Source organism: Grampus griseus, assembly GCF_964374135.1.
Source record: "Grampus griseus genome assembly, chromosome: 11".
NCBI classification, from domain to species: domain Eukaryota; kingdom Metazoa; phylum Chordata; class Mammalia; order Artiodactyla; family Delphinidae; genus Grampus; species Grampus griseus.
In genome coordinates, this window is record NC_139005.1 from 12287534 (window position 1) to 12308483 (window position 20950).

Here is a 20950-nt window from a genome sequence, read left to right on the forward strand (position 1 = left end):
GCAGAGCTAAGGCGGGCGGGCTGGCGGGCGCGCGGGGCGGGCGGTGCAGTGGCGGCCCTACCATGTCGGCGCACCAGCGAGGCACGGAGCTCGGTAAGGGCCCGCGGTCTCTCTCTCCCCTCTCCGTTACTCCCGGTCCCCTGTCTCTTCGAGCCTCGCGCCGCCCGGTGCCCTGGCCAGGGGTCCCTGGGCGCGTGCTCCCCGGGGCGGGAGGCGTAGGCTTGGGGGCCGCACCTGGGAGACACAGCCCCTGCGCCCGTGGACCCCGCAAACCTTGACTCACAAGCCTTATATTTATAAGCGGAAGGAATAGGAATGGATTAGACTTTTATCTTCCAACTCATTAGCTCACCTGGTTGCGAAGAACAGCAACAGCAAAAAAACCCCAAAGACCCCCAGACAAACCAGATGAAAACCTCCCTTCCACGCTCCTAATAGAATTATCTTGTGCGATTTAATGCCGGGTTTCCATAGGTAGTTGTTAACACAGCCGTATCCCCAGAGTGATCGTGCTGTTGGAAAAGTTGTCTCTGGACTATGTAACTTAATGTAAATTGTATGATTTTTAGAAGTACAGCGACTTTTAAAAGTGCTTGGATTATTTCCTCATTTATTTCATTTCATTGATGTTCTAAAATATTTCTGGCAAGAAAACTTAGTTTTGATTTCCCAAAATGTGAAAAATTCGCAATTCAAACATAGCAAAACCATGATGGAGCCAAAGGTTAAGGATCTCAGTTTAAGTATTATAGCTTGCATATCGGTATCCTGGATCTTCAGTTTAGCTCTGTGACTGGGCAAATAACTTAATCACTCTGTGCTTAAATTTCTTAATCTGTAAAATGATTATAATAGCACTTACCTCATAAATTGGTTTGGAGATTAAATGAGAGGATGTTAATTGTTTGGCACATTGTGAGTACATAGTAAGTATATAATAGTATTATATATATATAGTAAGTATGTAATAGTTTACTAGGTACTCACAATGTACCAAGTAAGTATGTACAGTAATAGTGTTAAAAGGTGAATTCTGTTTTTAGGGGCCAGTTTTGAGAAAATTAGCTATAAATTGTATGTAAGTCATACGGGTACACTTTTTTCTTTAAAAGTGACTGTTCTAACTAGAGTCTAGGCTTCATGAGATGGCCCAGAACTTTTGTCGAATGGTAAGAGCTTGTCTTTATAAAGGCAGGTGATTTCCTCACCGAACTGATTCGCGTTTACTCACTGCCCTTTAGCAGGTTATATTTTAAACTCTAGTTCTATCTTTGGAATGTGGACTTTAGTAATAAAGGAGTTCCCTAGATTGGAAGATCCAGAAAGATGGTGGATGGGGGATAGGGATGGGCTGTGGGTCTTAGTCATCTTGGTATCTTCAGGGTATGGCTGCGTGACTTTGTTCGCCATTTGATGCACTGTTATTTCCCCAAAACTTAGCTGTTTATTTTTCTTTCAAGAAACACAAACCTTTTTCTCTTTCTTTTTCTTATTGAGGTATAGTTGACATAGAACTTTTTTTACTTTATTTGCAAGAATTAGAATCACATCCATTCATTTGTTGAAAAGTAACAGTATAGACAAAAATCAATTGCTATGTAGAATAATAGTAAATGTGATTTTTATGCAGCCGTTTAAATGATCATAGTTTTGTTTTATTTTCTTTGTTTAAATAACATCAGATATATTTCTAGGGTGTTTTTCCTTCACTGGTATTAATCATTAATCCAGACAGAGATTTGGCCTAAAATAAATTATTTGAAATATTTATGTACTAGGAAAAAAAACATTCAGTATTAATTTATGCAGTTTATTAGTTGATGCCTTTTATAGAGTTTTCTAATTAAAAGTCTTTTAAAATAAACACTAACTTTTTTAAAGAAATAAACTTTTATTCCCTTATTACGAAGGAATTCATGTTTATTGTAAAAATTTTAGAAAATACAGTTGGAACAAAAGAACTAAAATTATTACTGATACAGTCACTAATTTATATTGTAGTGCATGTATATACTTCTTGTTAATAGACTTTTTTTTTTTTAATAAATAGGTTCATTTGAGACTGAATCTGACCCTCATGATAAAAACTTCAAGGAAAACATTCTTTTATGGACCCATTGGACATGAGAAAGAAAGAACAGACCCTCTAATGTTCATTTTTATGTCAGTGTTTAGTGATCAAACCTATCTGTTTAAGATATTTTCTACTTAAAACATTAATTTCTGATTTTCTCCAACTTATACATAAAGCTAAAAACCTCTTTTTCTTTGGGCAGTGTTTGCCATTAAGTGGGTAGGTGACAGCTGTGTCCTCCTATGGAGAAGGCTTGACCAGTTTGGAATCAGAAGGAAAAAGAACCCTAAATCTGGTCTAGCTCCAGCCTGTGGCTTTGGCCAGGCTACTTGCTTTCTTTGAACAGTAGATCAGAGGTTCTCAGAGTGTGGTTCTGGGACCTACAGCATTAACGTTAGGTGACAGCTCATTAGAAATGCAAATTCTCAGGCCACATTGATCTCTTAATGAGTCAGAAACTCTGGGGGTGGGCCCTGGCATTCTGGTGGTTTTAAAGTGGTTCTGAAATGCACTCAGATTGGAGAACCACTGGCTTAAAGATCTTTAGGGCTCTATGGAGTGCTTCTGGCCCTTTGCATTCTATTAAAATGGACCGATGATGTTCTTCTCCTTATTCTGCTAGACGCCTTTTAAGTTTTGCCTAAAATGTAGGTGCAGCAGGGGCAGTGATCTTTCTTTTCTTCATTGATGTATCCCAGGCAGTTAGGATAGTGTCTGGCACACGGAAGGCCCACAAACATGCCTGCTGAATGCAGGAGTGAATTTAGAACTACTCCTTGCTTGGGAGCACTGGGGTGTCCACCTGGGCCCTTGTGTGTGGACAGGTGCTGTGCAGTCTCTACCTTCTCCCTCTTTTCTGAATAACGTTACAATTCAATTTTGTTACTTCTGTCTTTAAAGAGATCTCAAGAGGCTTATGAAGGATGTTGGCAGTGTGGCTTCCTTTCAAATGTGATTTTCTTTGGAGGCATCTGGAAAATGGGGGTGTTTGTATTAGGTGACTTCTAAGGGTCTCTGCTCTGTATCTGTCTGTATATCTGTAAGGTCTTGTGTTCAGAAAGGAAATTTACAAAGATATCTGAAAAACAGAAAAAAACTAATTGAAAACTGATTTTTAACTGGGACGGGATGGGGACAATTCTAGGAATTTCCTGTGTTGCAGTAAAAAGAGATTGTTTTAGGCATATATCCACAATTGGAATGATCAGGGACCATGATTACTGAGGAATGTTTTGCTCTGTAGGGGCATTTTTTGTAATCCAAGTCAGAACAAACAGAAGGGGCAGTTTATTTGCTTAAAATACAGATAAACGAGATCAGTTCTGGATTAGTTGCCAAACCAAAAAGTAGTTATTGAGTACCAATTGTCAACTGGGTAGTATTACCCTGGGCTCTGGGGATACAAGATGGACAAGGGTAGTCCCTGTCTTCACAGAGCTAGGTCTGATCCCTAGCTGGGCATCAAGCCAAAACTACAATTAAAATAAGTGCAAATGTGATATGCAGTTACTTTGCATTTATGTTTGTCTATTTAAGAAATTAGATAGTTGTGCCTAAACTGTACCTTAAATGAGTTGCCGTAACAGAGTTCTGGCCATCTTGGCCTTGTAACTTTTATTTTCCCTTTAATAACTTAGATGAGAATCAAAATGTAAGTAGCTCATTTCTGCCACTTGTGCTAAGGCATAACTTTGGTGTAGAATGCTTCTGATTTTGGTGGTGGTGATTTTTCCATTGCAAAGTTATCTTAGAAAAGTTAAAAACATTTTTTTTTGACTGGAATCTTAAACTTTAAAGTTAGGCAAAACATGGGTTGCTTCCACAATAATTCTTTATTTAACACTAGACACTATGCCTAGGTGCTGGGTATAATGATGGTGGTTACCATAGGGCTTTAGTTTTGTGCCAGGTACTATACTGAGTGCTTTTTGCATTATCTCATTTAGTCTTCACAACAGCCCTGTGAAGATTTCATTATGATCTCTGTTCTACAGATGTGCAAACTGAGGTATAGAGAGTTTGAAGTAACTTGCCAAAAGCCAGTTAGGCAGAGCTAACGTGGCAGAGCCAGAATTCACACCTAGATGGTTTGGTGCTAACACTACGTGCTTCACCACTGCAATTGGTCTATATGTGCTGCCTGGGGCACTCGATCTGTGATGTAAGAGAAGGCAAGTCGATAGCTAGTGAATAATTTTACTGTGACTTTCTTAGCTTTGATTTGCCTGTGTCTGTGTGAAAGATTTTTGTTTTATTACCGTAACCTATCTCTTTTTTTTTTAACTTTTTATTTTATATTGGAGTATAGTTGGTTAACAACGTTGTGTTAGTTTCAGGTGTACAGCAAAGTGACTCAGTTTTATATATATATATATATATATACACACACATGTATCTATTCTTTTTCAAATTCTTTTCCCATTTAGGTTGTTACGTAATACTGAGCAGAGTTCCCTGTGCTATACAGTAGGTCTTGTTGCATAACCCACATCTTAACCATTGCAATTTGTTTGGGGGAAGGTGAAGTTTATCCTGAGGGAGAATGGAAATATCCAAACTTTGGTGGATTATGAGAGTAAGCTTAGATGTAACTGAATAAGAAAATTTCTGGGGTGGCATCTTAAAGCCAGCCTTCCTCTGGGATTTCTTCAGGTAGGTGTGCTGATGTGCCTCAGAGCATCATGGGGTGGGGACCTGGGAGTGAGCTCCAAGCAGTCAGGTTTTTTTTGTCAGTTGGTTTGTTTTCTTTTTCTTGTCTCTCTGTATTTTTGAAAACCCCAGCTCTCACACTCTAGTCTTTGGGCTTACTTTGGCTTCCTGGGTTTAAAAAACAATCCTGTCTCTTGATGTGATCTTTAGGTGTAGAAAGAAAAAGAAAGAGAGAGAGAGAAAGAAAGGAAGATGGAGAAAAATTTTGATAATGATCTTTTGTTGATTTCAGGTAACTTTTTTGTCTTTTGTCTTTTTTTGGTTTTTTTTTTTTGGATTTCTAATTTTGGGACCTCTTTTTATAGTTTCCTGAGAACTGGAATCTCTTTAGTTATAAACAAGGCAGTTTAAGGAGTCTGTAGATTTCAGGTGAGAAACAACGTGAATTACCTTTCCAGAATCCCTTTTGTTGTTTATTTTTTGAGAGACAGAAGGGCATTGAAGATTAGGTAAGAATAGAATTGAAAATTACTAGATTTCTGCAGGGGATTTCCCAAGTGGAGTTAACTGGAGATTTCCTCTTAACTGTAAAATTGATTTGTGCCATATTTTAAATTGGTGTGGATTTTATATCTGAATCCAATGTTTTTTCTCTTTAATACTTAGTATATGTATATTTCTTTAGGTTTACTGTGATACTTTTGCAAACATTACCTCTTTTAATTCTCCCAGTAATCCTTTGGGGTGAGTTGTTATTTTCACTTCATAGGTAATGATTCAAATCCAGAACATCTGAGTACAAGGTCTTTATTCTTTGCTTTACGCCATAGCTGCCTCTGTGTGTATATGTAATACTCTAGGTACTAGGGAAGAAAGATAATATGAAAATAATTATTTTTATGTAATTCTGATCTTACACATGATGAATTTATTATCTTCCACTGAGTACAGGTATCCCACTGCACTTGGTGACCTTACACCACTTCACTTATGAAATGCCTGCATTAGTACCTGTTTTCACTAACGGAAAGAAATTCAAAACAATTTTTGCTTTTACGAAAAGTTACTAGACCTACTAATATAGGTCTTCCATAAAAGCGAAATGGCATAATGAGAACTTTCGGAAAGTGGGTGATACTTTTCACTTTGTGCCAGTTCGGCTGACCAAAGGTTTCCTAGGAGCCCTCTACTTTTAGATAGTAGGGGAAACCTGTATTGATTATAAACTAGAATAACAAAAGTTTTTTGCTGTACTTTTTTTTTTTTTTTAACTTTAAAGCAATGTCAAACTTTTAGGGAAGTTGTAAGTGCAGTAGAAAGAACTTTTTCCTTTGAACCACCTGAGGAACACGGTTGACTGACACGATGCACCACCACCCCTGGATACTTGAGTATTTCCTATGGGTAAGGACAGTTTCCTCAAAGGCTGCAACAACCCTGCAGTCCTCAAAGTGGGACCTTTAACATGGATACATTATTACCATCCAATCCACCAACTTCATTCATGTTTGGCCAGTTGTCCAAACAATGTTTTTTATTTCAAAAAGATCCGTTTCACAATCATATGTTGCCTTTAACTGTCTGTCTTTTTAGCCTTCAGGCTGAAATGATTGCTCAGTGTTTCATTGACTTTTGCAGCATACGGGCCAGTTATTTTATAGGATGTTCCTCCGTTTCTGTTTGTAGTGTTTTTTTCATGGTTAGATTCAGATTATGCATCTCTGGCAGGAATTTCACAGAAATGATGCTGTGTTCTTCTCACTGCATCCTGTTAGGTAGCACATGATATTGACTTGTCTCATTATTGATGGTGTTCATTTCGATTATTCGATTAAGGTGCTGTCTCCTAGGCTTCACTGCTGTAAAGTTACTTTTTAACCTTTGTAATTCATGTGTGTTTTGTGTGGTGGTACTTTGAAACTATTTAAGTACCCTGTTCCTCTGCAGATTTTCAGTTTATTTATGTTTGTTTATATCAGTATATATTTGAGGTTTCCTATTTTTTCCAAATGGGTTGTAATTGTTACTATTATTATTTAATATTCAAATTGTTTAGATTTTGCTAAGGGGAGCCCCTTCATCCTAGCTTCTCTCTCTTTCTGACGTGTACCATTATTTTTGAAGTACTTCATTCTTTTTTGGCTTACCAAGGTGTCCCAGGCTTATCTTACACTTCCCCTGCCCCAGCACTAGAGTCAGCTCTTTCTCCAAGGAATGTTTCTTTCAGTGGATAATGGTATTTAGATGCCACGATCTGGGCGGTGGGTATGCACATGGTGACTGGAATGTCTCTGCTCCGAATCCCCTTACTTGGTAGAGCTAGAGAATGTGTACACACACACCCCCACACGTTTACTTCTGTAACTGTCTACTTATCATCTGTCTATATCTCTCTATATAGTGAAAACCAGGAGTCCGACCGATTCCGCCAATTCCAGTACAATACCACGGATTTGTTCCATTTTTCTCTCTTTGCATATTTGAAACCCTTCACGTGCTGGGCTGTACATACTCCACAGCCAGTAGACATTCTTCTGGACTTACTCAGGTTCTGACACTCTGAGCTGGGTACCTTCATCCAGCCTGGGCTCCAACTGCTTGCATCAGGCTGCCGCCCACATTGATACCCCGCAGCAGGTCTATGGCTCTCTGGGCCAGGCTGCCCATCCACGTAGATAGCCTCCTTTTCCTGCTTGTCTCGACTCCCATGTCTGGCTACCCCTTCCCTTCGTGCAGACACCCTCTGTGTTGCGATTGGACTCTGGCCTAACCCCCGTGCTTAAGTGCCCCCCTAACTTGTTGGGCTCCCATAGCCCACTCTGGGCCATAGTTAGTCCCCCTCCTGACCTGGCTCAAATGACTCCCACCCTCCCGTGATGGGGGGTTAGGACAGTTGTTTAGGAGGGGAGGGGACCAGAATGCATTTAAAAAATTTATTCTTATGTATTATAAATTTATACACATTTAAAAAAAACCCCAAAACAAAGTAGAGTTCCTACTGTTCCTGGCACTGGTTACTTGTTGCTCGTGGTAATGGCTGGGATACCAGAGTGACCATAGCCTGGTCCCTGCTTTCCTGAAGCTTACAATCAACGAAGGGACACTGTCATGTACATCATCACAGGAGGATACAGGTGACCGTATAGAAGTAATCAGATTGGAAAGTGATGGAGGAATTTACAGGTAGTCCAGGGGAGGTTTTTGGAAAGGATGTTTTTGACAGGGAGTAGTTTCTGCAAAGGAACTTACCCAAAACAGCCTGGCATGTTTCATTAACTATAGGAACCCAATTTTCAGATTTCTAGTGTAATCTTCTCATTCTGTAATGGCTAACAGTAATATTTTAGTGAAGAAAGAAGAAAAAAACCCTTCGTATTCTATGTATGAAATTCATCCACAGAGTCAATATAACGATCGTGTACGCTTTTAGGTTTTAAATTGGGCATCCTTTTCTGAACTCAAACTTTGATTTTTACCTTAGAAGTCTTACCATTTGCTTATACGCATGAGTGATGAGACTGTGTTTTATTATTCTGATACTGTTTTGGTAAACAGAAAGAACTATAATTATTTGGGTTTGTTGTATAATCAAATAAATAAAAGTTTTCCATGGTGCCTGCTAATTAAAAAAAAACGAACAAAAATTTTTTTAAAGCATCTGAGCTCTGTGGATTTTAATTGTTAGGAGGGAACACGAAGTTCAGGCGCTCATTTGAAATGGGATACCTCTGCCGGGAAAGAAAGACTAGTCAACGAGACAGCGGAGAGAGCCCTGGAGGATGCGATTTAGACTGTCACTAGAAATTGTTTAAGTGGAGAGCGCTGGCCCTTTTAAAACGCTGCCTGTCACTGGAGGATTGGGTCACCTTGAAATGTGTTCATCTTTGAGTTAAAGGCATAAAAAGGCACTTTGAAATTTTTCAGTTAACTTTGGTGTGTGGTGTGTGTGCATCTGTGGATGTACCACTCCTCTGCCTGCCTCAGCCATGAATAGTCATTTCCCTGGAAACCAAAGTGGTCGCATGGGAGAGATAAATGTTTCATCTCCGCCCCAGCAAACTATACAGATTTGTAAGTGTTGAGACTCTTCCGGGCTGCAACTTCTGTCTTTGTAGAGTCAGGCCTACTTCCCCTAAAGCAAAGTCTGAGATAAGAGCAGCCTCTGGTAATTACTTCCTAAAAAGGTGCTACTTAAGTGGTGCTTGGGTTCTCCTGGAATGTGGTTAATAATGTCAAGATTGTGGTGTTTAATGTCTGGTAAAAATATCCAAATTAACTGCTCTTGTAATTCAGATTCAGGTAAGCTTTGCAACTGAACACCTAGTGGACACACCTGCCCCATAGCCACAAGGTAGAGGTGTGTTTGTGTGTGTGTGTGTGTGATTTCATTCAGTGTCTAACATTTGGCATTGAACTAGATGTCTGGCATGTTTAAGGTCTACAGACTATTATCTCTGATGTAGAGATCCTTGTATAAACATTACTTAGGAATAGGTCAAACACTGTTTCCTAGGGAAATAAATAGTGTCCGCATTTATAAAACTACCTTTTTTTTTTTTTTTTAAACATGTCACCGTTTCACAGCAGGAAGGCATCTTAGGTATCAGTCTCACAATACCTTGTATTACAGACGAGTAAATGGGGACCTAAGGAAGGTAAAGCTATGGTCACAGGGCTGGTTAGAGGCAGTACTGGACTTGAGGCTCAGGCTCTGTCTTTGCTGATTTATTCCAATACATTGCGTTACCTCCATTTACCATTAGCTTTGTAGGAGCTCGGCTGGGTTCTGGCCCTGAATCAGGATCACCTGAGATGCTTGTTAAAAATGCAGATTCCTGAGCTCCACAATAGCTTTCCTTACCCATATGAGAGGAGGAGCCCCGGAATCTACATTTCACAAGCTCCCCAGATGGTTCTCATGAACACTGCAGATTGAGAACCCTGCAGTAAGCCAGAGTGACCCAGATCAGTTAGAGTTTCAGGGCATCTTCCGTTACTGTATTCAGTTGGCTTGTATCCGCATACAAGCGGGTTCTGCATCCCTGAAGGGCTGATTGTACTGTGCCATTTTCTGTAAGATATTTGAGCATGCATAGATTTTGGTATCCGTGGGACTCCCGGGACGAATCCTGTGGATACTGAGGAACGACTGGATTACTTTTTTTGAGAAATCCTTTCTCTGTGACTTTTACCTTTACATTAATATCTTTTATATGTCATAGTTTTTTGTATTTGGTTACCAAAGCTTCTGCAAGCAAATCTGGGGACAATGTAGCCTCTTATTTTCTAGTCGAAATATGTCACCAAACGTGCAAAGCATATTGTGAAGGCATATCAGAAAAATCGAGTGTAAGGCAGTTAAGTAGGTGTATATATCTGAAAAGTGCATTGTATCTGAAATGGAGCATATTTTATTCAAATAATGCCGTGGCTAAATGGAAAAATATAGTACAACAGTGGTCCTGATGATGATTTTGGAGACTTATCCGAGAGTATCTTCTCCATGGTCTCAGAGACTGGAGGGGGCAGACCCTAAAGATCCCAATACCCGCAGATGTGATATTGTCTACCAGGAAGGGTAATTTAGTTAGTTTTCTGGTGGGAGAAAGAACATATTCATATTTCCTTGGAGACTATTAAGTTGGTGTCGTGGACTCAGGGAGGAAGGGGACAATCCTCTATATATTTGTATTTGGCAAAGTGGCTCCAGCTCCGTATATTTTGGCGTTTTGGGGGGAGATTTTTTTTTTTTCTCTTCCGTATTTAGGGAGAAACCGAAATGCTTCTGATAATTTTCCAAAGAAACAAGAAATGTATTTTAGTCTTGTATCTTTATAAGCAGAGTTTATTTTCCTTTTTCAAAAAGTTTTGACTCTTCAGGAGGTAATTATTATTATACTCTCAAACCCTTCCATCCAGCATATATGTGGAGAGTACCTAGTGCGTACTCGGCACTATCCACGTCTTTGTGAAAGAGACGAGGGCCACAGAAGGTGGGAGGCCCCGCCCTTGAGAAACTTGTCTTCATCAAAATTTGAAGTGTCACTGGGAAGGCACAGAGCTTTACTCTTGCCAAGGAAAGCAGACTTTGCTCATCCTTGGGATATGCCGTTGCCCTGTTTCAAACAATGAACCCGTCAACATTGTATTGATATTTATTCCTAACATTTAAAACTACTGTAGGAAATCTCTTGCATGAGGCAGAGATCTCGTATGGGTTTTATCAGTGAAAACACCTCATGGATCTGGCTCCAGGAAGAAAAAAAATCAGTTTCGTTCTGCAGATGAATATTGTTTGACTGGTTGTAATATTATGCCAGTAACTACATAAAATAGAGAAGCTGTGGGACTAAGTGACTAGCATGTAGAGTCTAGACATTAGGCATTGGTGCTGGTAATACGGAAGATGCCTCAGACAAAAAGCAGACTTCTCTCTGCTTCTGAAAGAGAGTTAAATTGTTTTGGTGCCGACAAGAGTACGTTTACATGTCAAGTGGAATCAGGCATCCTGTGGAGTGAATGTCGGGGGATCTGTACCTGGCCATGTATGCTTCACCCAGTGCATTGTGGTTTATCAGGAAAGGATACAGGATTGGGAGGGACCCAGGCATTTTGGTCCTTTCTCTGACAGCATCTGGCCATGTGACCTTGGGTAGGGGACTCCAGTGCCCTGGCTTGTGCTTTCCACATTGGTGAAACAAGACATATGACAATGTTCGTTGACCTGTTGTAACAGATGTGCCACTCTGGCGGGGGGTAAATGGGAAGTCTCTGTACCTTCCACTCAGTTTTGCTGGGAACCTCAAACTTCTCTAAAGAATGAAGTCTACTGAGAAAACAAAACATGGGTGATGGGGAGGGTATGCCTGTGTGGGGCGGGGGGTAAATGGGAAGTCTCTGTACCTTCCACTCAGTTTTGCTGGGAACCTCAAACTTCTCTAAAGTATGAAGTCTATTGAGAAAACAAAACAAAATACAGTCACATGATCTCTGAGAGTCCTTCTGAAGTTCTGAAGTTCTTTGAGTCTTCTGGTCATTGCTTAGAGTTACCATTCTGTGGAACTGTAGGTCTGCGATGGTCTCTGTGCTTGGAATTCATACCTTTCCCTCCTTCTATGGTCATCACATTCCTCCCGGGTTTTCAAGGCTCTGAGTTCCAGTGATCAGTTTTTATCCCCCACCCTGCATTCTGTGACGATTGGACACAATGAAATACATTATTATGTATTTTCTTTCTCCCTAGATGTTTCATGAATGTACATCTGGACTTCACAGGTCTTTCACGCAAGCAGAGCCTTTTATTTTGTATTCATTCCTCTGCATGGCAGAGTATTGATCATAGTCTTAGTGTTTCATTCATAAAAAGTACCTTGTAGATTCATCTCTTCCTCTTTTCTTCTGTTCCTACACTTCGCTCATTCTATCGCATATCTAAGTCATGACAGTGGTCTTTCTCATCTGCCCCAGGAAAATCCATATTTGATTAAACTTTTCCTTATAGTTTTTTATTCAAATAGAATAACAGCTTATCTTCTCATATTTGCTATTTTGATTATTTGGCTCCTTTAAGATGTATTTCCATTTCATGAAAAATATAAAATCTGACTTAGTCAAATTAATGTAATTGCGGTCTTTAGTAGAAAGGCGTAATTGAATTGGGGGGACAATCAAATAGTGCTGTCACCTAGTGTATGGCTTAGGGAACTCTGCTCAATATTATGTAACAACCTAAATGGGAAAAGAATTTGAAAAAGAATAGATACATGTATATGTATAACTGAATCACTTTGCTGTACACCTGAAACTAACACAACATTGTTAATCAACTATACTCCAATATAAAATAAAAAGTTAAAAAAAAGGAATGAATCATTTAAAGTAACTGAACCATATATTAAAAAAAAAATAGTGCTGTCAGGAGGTGATGAATGCGTTTAGCCACGTAGGAACTCTTACAAGACTGGAAGTGGAAATGTCTGTTAAAATCTGTTAAAGTTGCATGTCAAATAGTTGAATTAAGTAAATATGCTTTTCACTCTAAAGATTTTATATACGGCATCGTAGAAATAGCTTGAGTTTGGAATCATAGAGAGCTGTTTGAATCTTAGCCCTGACATGTGCTGTGTGACCTTGGATAAGTACTTTAATCTCTGAGGTTCAGTTTCCTCATCTATAAAATGGACCTGATGTCTTCGTGGCAGAATTAGTGTGAATATTCAATGAGAAATATAGTTACATCACGCTTAACTTGATGAGTGACCAATAAATGGTAGCCATTATTCCAGTAATCTTCCGAAAATACAGCTTTCATTGTTCCACCTCCTCTGTTAAAGGCTTGCTTCGTTTCCTCTGCTGTTCACTACTCATCTCCTGCGGTCCTTTGCCTTGTCTTATGGCACCTACTGATTTCTGTCCTGTGTTTGCATGTTGTAGTGATGCTTTATATAATAAGCTGCTCGAGGGTAGCATCTGTGTTTGTTGGGTCTCTGTGTCCCTCATATTACATAGAACAGTAGTTTTCATGGTGCCTGTAATTGTATTAGTGTTTGTTAAGTGAATGAATAAAGAAGCATCAGTGCCTTTTCTAGCAACTTACAATGCCTGTTGTGCGAAGCCCAGACATTTTGCTCTCTCTCTTTGAGGATCCTGGATCATTTGGCCTGTTCCTGTTACCCACACCTTCCCCCTTGGAGGCCAAGCTTAAATCCCTCCACTCTCCTGAAACCTTCTCTTATTTCTCTTGTTTAGTAGATGTCTTTTAAATTATTTTGATTTTTTTTTCTCTGTAACTTTGCTTCTCACCATGTTGATTACCTGTTCCTTAACACCAAAGATGATAACTCCTACATAAGAGGCATACCTATCTGAAAACTTGGGAAAATGAATCAGTGTGGAGGTTTTACTCTTTCAAAGTATGAATGAAAAATGTTTAAAATTTATGCCATTTAGGATGAAATTTTCCTAAACTTAAGTATCTTTTTTTTTTTTTTTTTGCGGTACACGGACCTCTCACTGTTGTGGCCTCTCCCGTTGCGGAGCACAGGCTCCAGACGCGCAGGCTCAGCGGTCATGGCTCACGGGCCCAGCCACTCCGCGGCATGTGGGATCTTCCCGGACCGGGGCACGAACCCGTGTCCCCTACATTGGCAGGCGGACTCTCAACCACTAAGCCACCAGGGAAGCCCTAAAAGATGTTTTTGCCTAATAGGTAGTATATAGTCATCATAGAAATTTTAAAAAAATGTATAAATAGAATGAAATTAAACTTGCCCACTATCATACCATGGAGAAGCAGAGCTCTGAAGGTTTAGTCTCTGTGTGAAGTAGAGTGCACTGGGTAAAATTTAATTGTTTTCTGGCGACTTGGAGGCTCGTCATTACAAGCATGTTAAGTCCTTGTAAGCACTCTGTATCGTAAGTACTCAGTAAATAGTAACTTTTAGTAATAAAAGGTATAAATGGACTCCTGAGGCCTTTAGAGCCACTTTTCTCTAAAGTACCTGGGCTGCTCTGCTTTTTTCTGGTTCACTGAGTGTATTTTAATAAAGTTTTTGATTCCTCTTGTGTGATCAGGATGTCACTCTTCTGCTATGGAGATCTCCACCTTCTGACTTGCTGTTTTGAATATGCACTAGGCTAGAAACAAGAGCATCGAGGTTTCTAGAATTGTGAGAAAACTAAGAGCAAGAGGGTTCTGAGTGGAGGTTCCAGTGGCCTTCCACAGTTGGGGTCTGCAAGAGAATTAAGCCTTAATGCCCTAAGGCATCCATCATGTATAATGAAACAGTTTTTCTCTGATGCATTTGGAAGGGTACTAGTTCTCTCCTGGGAGGAATGAGAAAGTAGTCATTCAGATTTATTATTTGTTCTCTGGTTCAGATGAGGAACTGTGGTTAAGAAAGGCTAAGGCTCTCCAGTGAGTCGGGTGCATAAACGCCATCTGTGATGCTGTGAAACCTCTATTCACAGATCAGAGCCCTTCTCCATTTTTTTTTTTTTTTTTTTTTTTTTTTGCGGTACGCGGGCCTCTCACTATTGTGGCCTCTCCCCTTGCGGAGCACAGGCTCCGGACGCGCAGGCTTAGCGGCCATGGCTCACGGGCCCAGCCGCTCCGCGGCATGTGGGATCTTCCTGGACCGGGGCACGAACCCGTGTCCCCTGCATCGGCAGGCGGACTCTCAACCACTGCGCCACCAGGGAAGCCCTAGTCAGTACCATTTTTATCCTGACTTTACAAAGTGAGGGGGCTGGGTTTTGAGAGGTAAGGCATCTTGCCTATAATCGTATAGCTGGCAAGAGTGGTGGGCTGGGACTCAGCCCTAGTCTGTGTGACTTGGGAGACTGCTCTTGACCTGAGAGCTACCTTGCCTCTTTATATACTTATTTTTAATTTTTCATACTTACGTTTGTTATTCTTCATAAAACCTCACATTCCATATATGACCAACTGCTAATTACCAGTCTTAATTGGAAACCAATGAAGGTAGACAGGAAATCTATAGATAATGTCCAAATGTTATTTTAATTAATAATTTTAAAATTCTTACTCATTCTTCTTATATAGGGGTTTAAAAACAAGAGACAAAAAATGATTACTTTAAAATTCAACTTTTTATATATTTATAATTTGGATTATATGGTGGACATGCCATGGGCAAGCAATGAGAACAGGCAACGGCCAGGGGCCTAGAGCGTCCTGTCTGGATCATTAACCCTTGGGTAATCAAGGGTTTAGCAGGTGTTCAGCTGCTTTAGCTGGTTTAATCAGCTGGTGTTACGGATACTGCTTATGGAGCAGGGGAAATTCTGCCTCTGGGGCACCTGCCTCTTGCTGTGAGCTTTCCCCTGAGCTGTCTGTTTGGAGGGTGCCTTTCCCCTTGTTTAAGAGCTGTCTGGGACAAGAATAGAAAATTCCCTTCCCACCAACGTGTGAGAGATGGATGGTGTAAGGAACCACTTTTCCTAGGAAAGTTACCTTTAATAAGTACCAAGGAATGACAGCTGTGCAATTTGAAACGTTTAACCAGAGGGAACATTGGGTGGTGGGGAGCCTTCTTGCTCTTCCCGAAATCTTGCCATTTTGACTTCTGTCCACTCTGCTGGGTATAGCTGACCTTACGTAAGTCTCTCAGTCTTCTAGGTCTGTAGCTGTTAAATCCTCCCCTGCAGACCTGAGTCGCCTTGTCTGCGAAACTTGGACCAGATCCAGCTCCTGTGGAGAGCTGACTCAGTCACGTGACTGCAACAGGTGCTTTCAGTTCTGGAGCAGGCGGGGTGGGGGGGTGGGGGGGTGGATTGGGGAGGGGGGGTCTGTGTTCCTGGGGTGCACCCCCAGGGGGAATGCTTCCCGAGGAGCGTGGCTGCAGAGATGCTCTTGTAGAGCTGACTCAGCCTAACTTCCGAGTTGGCAAGTCTAATCACTTCTTGTTTAAAGTAGGGGTGCTGGTGCTTTCACGTTTTTGATGACTTGTCACAGAGCACCTCAAAGCCCCGGCAAAACCAGCCCCCTTGTTAAAAACCTGTGCCACAAAAGAACTTCTTCCCGAAATTGCAGAAGGCTATCAGGTGCTGCCTTGGGAAGCAGTGTTTTGAATCAGCACCCAGCACGTGGTGATTGCCACTCGAATTCATTTTTGAACAGAGGTTCCCAGGCAGTGTTGGCAGTCACGGTGCTCCATAATGTGACGGGGCTGGTTTGTTGGTTTTGGAAGGCAGTGTCAACTGGAGCCCTGTCTGCTTACAGTCAGAGTGTTTTATTTTATTTTATTTTTTTAACATCTTTATTGAAGTATAGTTGCTTTACAATGGTATGTTAGTTTCTGCTGTATAACAAAGTGAATCAGCTATACATATACATATATCCCCATATCTCCTCCCTCTTGCGTCTCCCTCCCACCCTCCCTATCCCAGCCCTCTAGGTGGTCATAAAGCACCGAGCTGATCTCCCTGTGCCATGCAGCTACTTCCCACTAGCTATCTATTTTACATTTGGTAGTGTATATATGTCCATGCCACTCTCTCACTTCATCCCAGCTTACCCTTCCCCCTCCCCGTGTCCTCAAGTCCATTCTCTACGTCTGCGTCTTTATTCCTGTCCTGCTTTTTTTTTTTTAGATTCCATATATATGTGTTAGCATACGGTATTTGTCTTTCTCTTTCTGACTTACTTCACTCTGTATGACAGACTCTAGGTCCATCCACCTCACTATAAATAACTCAATGTCATTTCTTTTTATGACTGAGTACTATTCCGTTATATATATGTGCTACATCTTCTTTATCCATATTCTAGCACATGTTAGATGCCTGCTGTTTTAGGGGTACAACTACATCCCAAGCTCCTTCTGCATGTGTTTAAATTATGTATTTAAACATAGATAAAGGCATTACTGGAGAGTGGGCGACTGTGGTATGTAGGGATGTGGAAAGCATTTGATATTTTCTGCAAATAAGAAGGTAGTGAGAAGATGATAGAAGGCATGTATGGTACGTACAGTAGCTATGCAATAAATGTTTATTTAAAAAATTTTTATTTTTCTTTCAAAACTTAGTTCACTTTGGGTTCAAAGGTTGATCTCGTGTCCCAGTTTGAGAATTTGGGTATGTAGTTCAAGACCATCCAGATTAAACTTTTCTGCAAATAAATACATATGTTGGGAAGTATAGCCTTTTATTTATTTTTTTAATTTTTTTCTGGCTGCGCCGCACGGCATGTGGGATCTTAGTTCCCCAACCAGTGATCACACCTGGGCCCCCTGCAGTGGAAGTGTGGAGTGCTAACTACTGGACTGCCAGGGAAGTCCAGTATAGCCACTTTTTTGAAAGGAAATTGGCCTTTGAAGTCAGACTGCCTGGGATTCAAATCCTGATTCTTCAACCCATGAGTTTTGAGTTTTCACACCTAAAAAAACGTGGTGAATAAAAGCTAGGCCGTAGGGTGAAGATTAAATGAGGCATTACACGTAGAGCAGCAGGCATGGTGCCTGGAACGTTGTGAGCTACAATAAGGATTACTTACCCTTCTCTTTACACAGGATATAATAGGAATGTTGGAAAGTTCTGACCTCAGCGCCGAAGAATAACTGATTGTGAACAAGGATATTTGTCAACTGGAATATATAACATGGGGTTGTGAGGGAGAAGTTCAAAGGGTCTAGGGCAGCTGGAGCCCCAGTGTGTACTAGAGTGTAATGGGGTTGAAGTTTGTACTCAGTACTACCTTTATAGTGATTTGCTTCCCTTCATATGGAAATATATTAAAGGTAGTTATCTTTGGGGGCTTTTCCCCCCAATGGGAATTTATCCATCCTAAGTTCTTTTATGTTTTAAATTTCTATTTATTTATTTATTTATTTTGGTGATCAGCATTTTTGAAAACTGAGAAATAGCCAGACTGTAGAGTGTTTATTGGATAAGTCTCATTGGTGCCATCCTATGACTATTTTAGGTAACTAATCACAGACAAGTGCTCATACACTATTACTTGAGAACGGCGATATTTTTTGGTAAAAGTGGACATTGGTTTCAAAATCGAAATAAACAAATTTTTTTTTTTAATTAATTTATTTATTTTTGGCTGCGTTGGGTCTTTGTTGCTGCATGCAGGCTTTCGCTAGTTGCGGCGAGCGGGGTCTACTCTTCGTTGTGATGCACGGGCTTCTCATTGCGGTGACTTCTGTTTGTTGCAGAGCACGGGCTTCAGTAGTTGTGGCATGCGGGCTTAGTTGCTCCGCGGCATGTGGGATCTTCCCAGACTAGGGCTCGAACCCGTCTCCCCTGCATTGGCAGGTGGATTCTTAACCACTGCGCCACCAGGGAAGTCCCGAAATAAACAAATTTTAATAGCAAAATCGTAGTGATTCTCCAGAGGTCATTTAAAAAATATTTGCCTAAAAGGTGAAGTGTCAGGAATAATATGAACTCATAAACTTCCATTAACATATTTATTCTTTCTTTTTAGGGGGGAGATTAACATACTTATGTAAATTTAAAGCAAGTAGTTTTTATTATTATTTGTAGTTCTATTACGTAGCCTTTAAATTATGCTTATGATATTTTGATAGGATTAGTTGTGTGCAGGTCTGTTCTAGCATGTAAGGATCCTTGCAGACTCTAGCTTGTGCGACTAGCACGACGTCCAGCATGGGTAGCAGCTTTATGAATAATGTTTTCCATTAAAAAAATAAAATGCCCAGAGCATTTTGGGATGCTTTCCGATTTTAATTTAGGAAAGTCTGTAATCAAGTCTGTCATCGGGAGGAAAGAGTTAAATAGGTTTTCTCTGAGGCTCTTGGCTCCTAGAGTAATTAATCAAATCTTCCCAAAGGACTGAGAGGTGGATCTTTACCAATAGGGGGCCGAAGTTTTCCAGCTGCTGGATGAACTTCTCCGAGGTCTAACGATCGCTTCTGAACACTAGGCACACTGAGGGGCTTGGAGAAACTGTTTAGAAGCTTTCTCAGAGTACATTGAATTGAAAGGCTAAGTATTTGGAAATCCAGATGTGGTTTAGTAAGTTTGCTGATGTGTCTTTACGAGAGTGTACGGTAGAGTGGTAAAAGCAAGATCCTCGCGATGAAATGTCTTGTAATATGGGAAACTGTTAACACATTTATTTAAGGTGGTAATTTGTCTGAAAGACATGTGGTTTCCAAATTCGACAAGCATATACGAGCCCATGGAGGTTCCTACCTTGCTTTGCCTGGCACAGTAACAGGTATAGAGACTGAAGAACCAATGCTTGATTTAGGCTGATAGAGTGAGTCTGTGTTATAAAGGCAAAAAATAGGCTAGGTAGAATGTAAAAGAAAACGTAAAGGGCTTTTTGTCTTCTTCCTTCTTAGATTTTTTTCTGCTATCCTTACAAAGCAAAGCGTCTGGGATATGGTGAAATGTCAGTTATATTGTAAGTCCATGTGTTAAGGCGGAGTCCAGAATGTAAGTTCTGGTGGTCTATAGAAAGGAGATGCTGCGCCTTTTAGGAGTACAGTGGTATACTTTCCAATCACATTTCTGAAATAGAGGGAAAATGCAATATGGGAATGCCTTGTTTTATTGCACTTCAGTATACTTGGCAGAGGTTGTGCTTTTTACAGATTGAAGGTTTGTGGCAACCCTGCGTCGAGCAAGTCCATCCTCACCATTTTTCCAACAGCATTTGCTCATTTCTTGTCTCTCTGTCACGTTTTGGTAACCCTCGCAACATTTCAAGCTTTTTCATTGTCATTTTATTTGTTACGGTAATCTGTGACTTGGGATCTTTGATGTTACTATTGTAACTGTTTTGGGGCGCCACGAACCACACTCGTATAAGATGGCAAACTTAATCAGTAATCGTTGTGTGTGTTCTGACTGCTCCACCGACCTGCCGTTCCCCGATCTCTCTCCCTCTCCTCAGGCCTTCCTATTCCCTGAGGCTCAACAGTATTGAAATCAGGCCAATTAATAACTCTGCAATGGCCTGTAAGTGTTCAAGTGAAAGGAAGAGTCGCACATCTCTCATTTTAAATCAAAAGCTAGAAATGATTAAGCTTGGTGAGAGAGGAATGCTGCTAGGCCTCTTGCACCGAGCAATCAAGTTGTGAATGCAAAAGAAGAGTTCTTGAAGGAACTTAAAAGTGCTACTCCAGTGAATACACAAATGACAAGACAGGAAGCAGCCTTATTGCTGATATGGAGAAGATTGTAGTGGTCTGGATAGAAGATCAAACCAGCCACAACATTGCCTTAAGTGAAATTCTAATCCAGAACTAGGCCCTAGCTCTCCTCAATTCTGCGAAGGCTGAGAGAGGTGAGGAAGCTGCAGAAGAGAAGTTTGAAGCTAGCAAAGGTTGGTTCGTGAGGTTTAAGGAAAGAATCCATCTCCACAACATCAGAGTGCAAGGTGAAGCAGCAAGTGCTGATGTAGACGCTGCAGCAAGTTATCCGGAAGGTCTAGCTCAGGTAATGCAGGTGGCTACACTAAACGACAGATCTTCAATGTAGATGAAATAGCCCTATTTTGGAAGAAGGTGCCATGTAGGACTTCCATAACTAGAGAGGAAAAGTCAGTGCCTGGCTTCAGAGCTTCAAAGGGCAGGCTAATTAACTCTCTTGTTAGGAGCTAATGCAGCTGGTGACTTTAGTTTGAAGCCAGTGCTCATTTACCATTCTGAAATCCTGAGAATTATGCAAAATCTACTGTGCCTGTGCTCTATAAATGAAACTGCAAAGCCTGGATGACAGCAT

The 20950-nt window shown here is 40.7% G+C and overlaps 1 protein-coding gene across 1 annotated transcript in view; it reads left to right on the forward strand.

Moving 5' to 3' along the window:
• DERA (deoxyribose-phosphate aldolase) overlaps positions 1 to 20950 on the forward strand; it is a 113265-nt gene continuing 92315 nt past the window's right edge. Inside the window, exon 1 of the mRNA XM_082665770.1 lies at positions 1 to 93. Coding sequence (XP_082521896.1) covers positions 63 to 93 — 31 coding nt within the window. The 5' untranslated portion in view covers positions 1 to 62. The remainder of the gene's footprint in view (positions 94 to 20950) is intronic.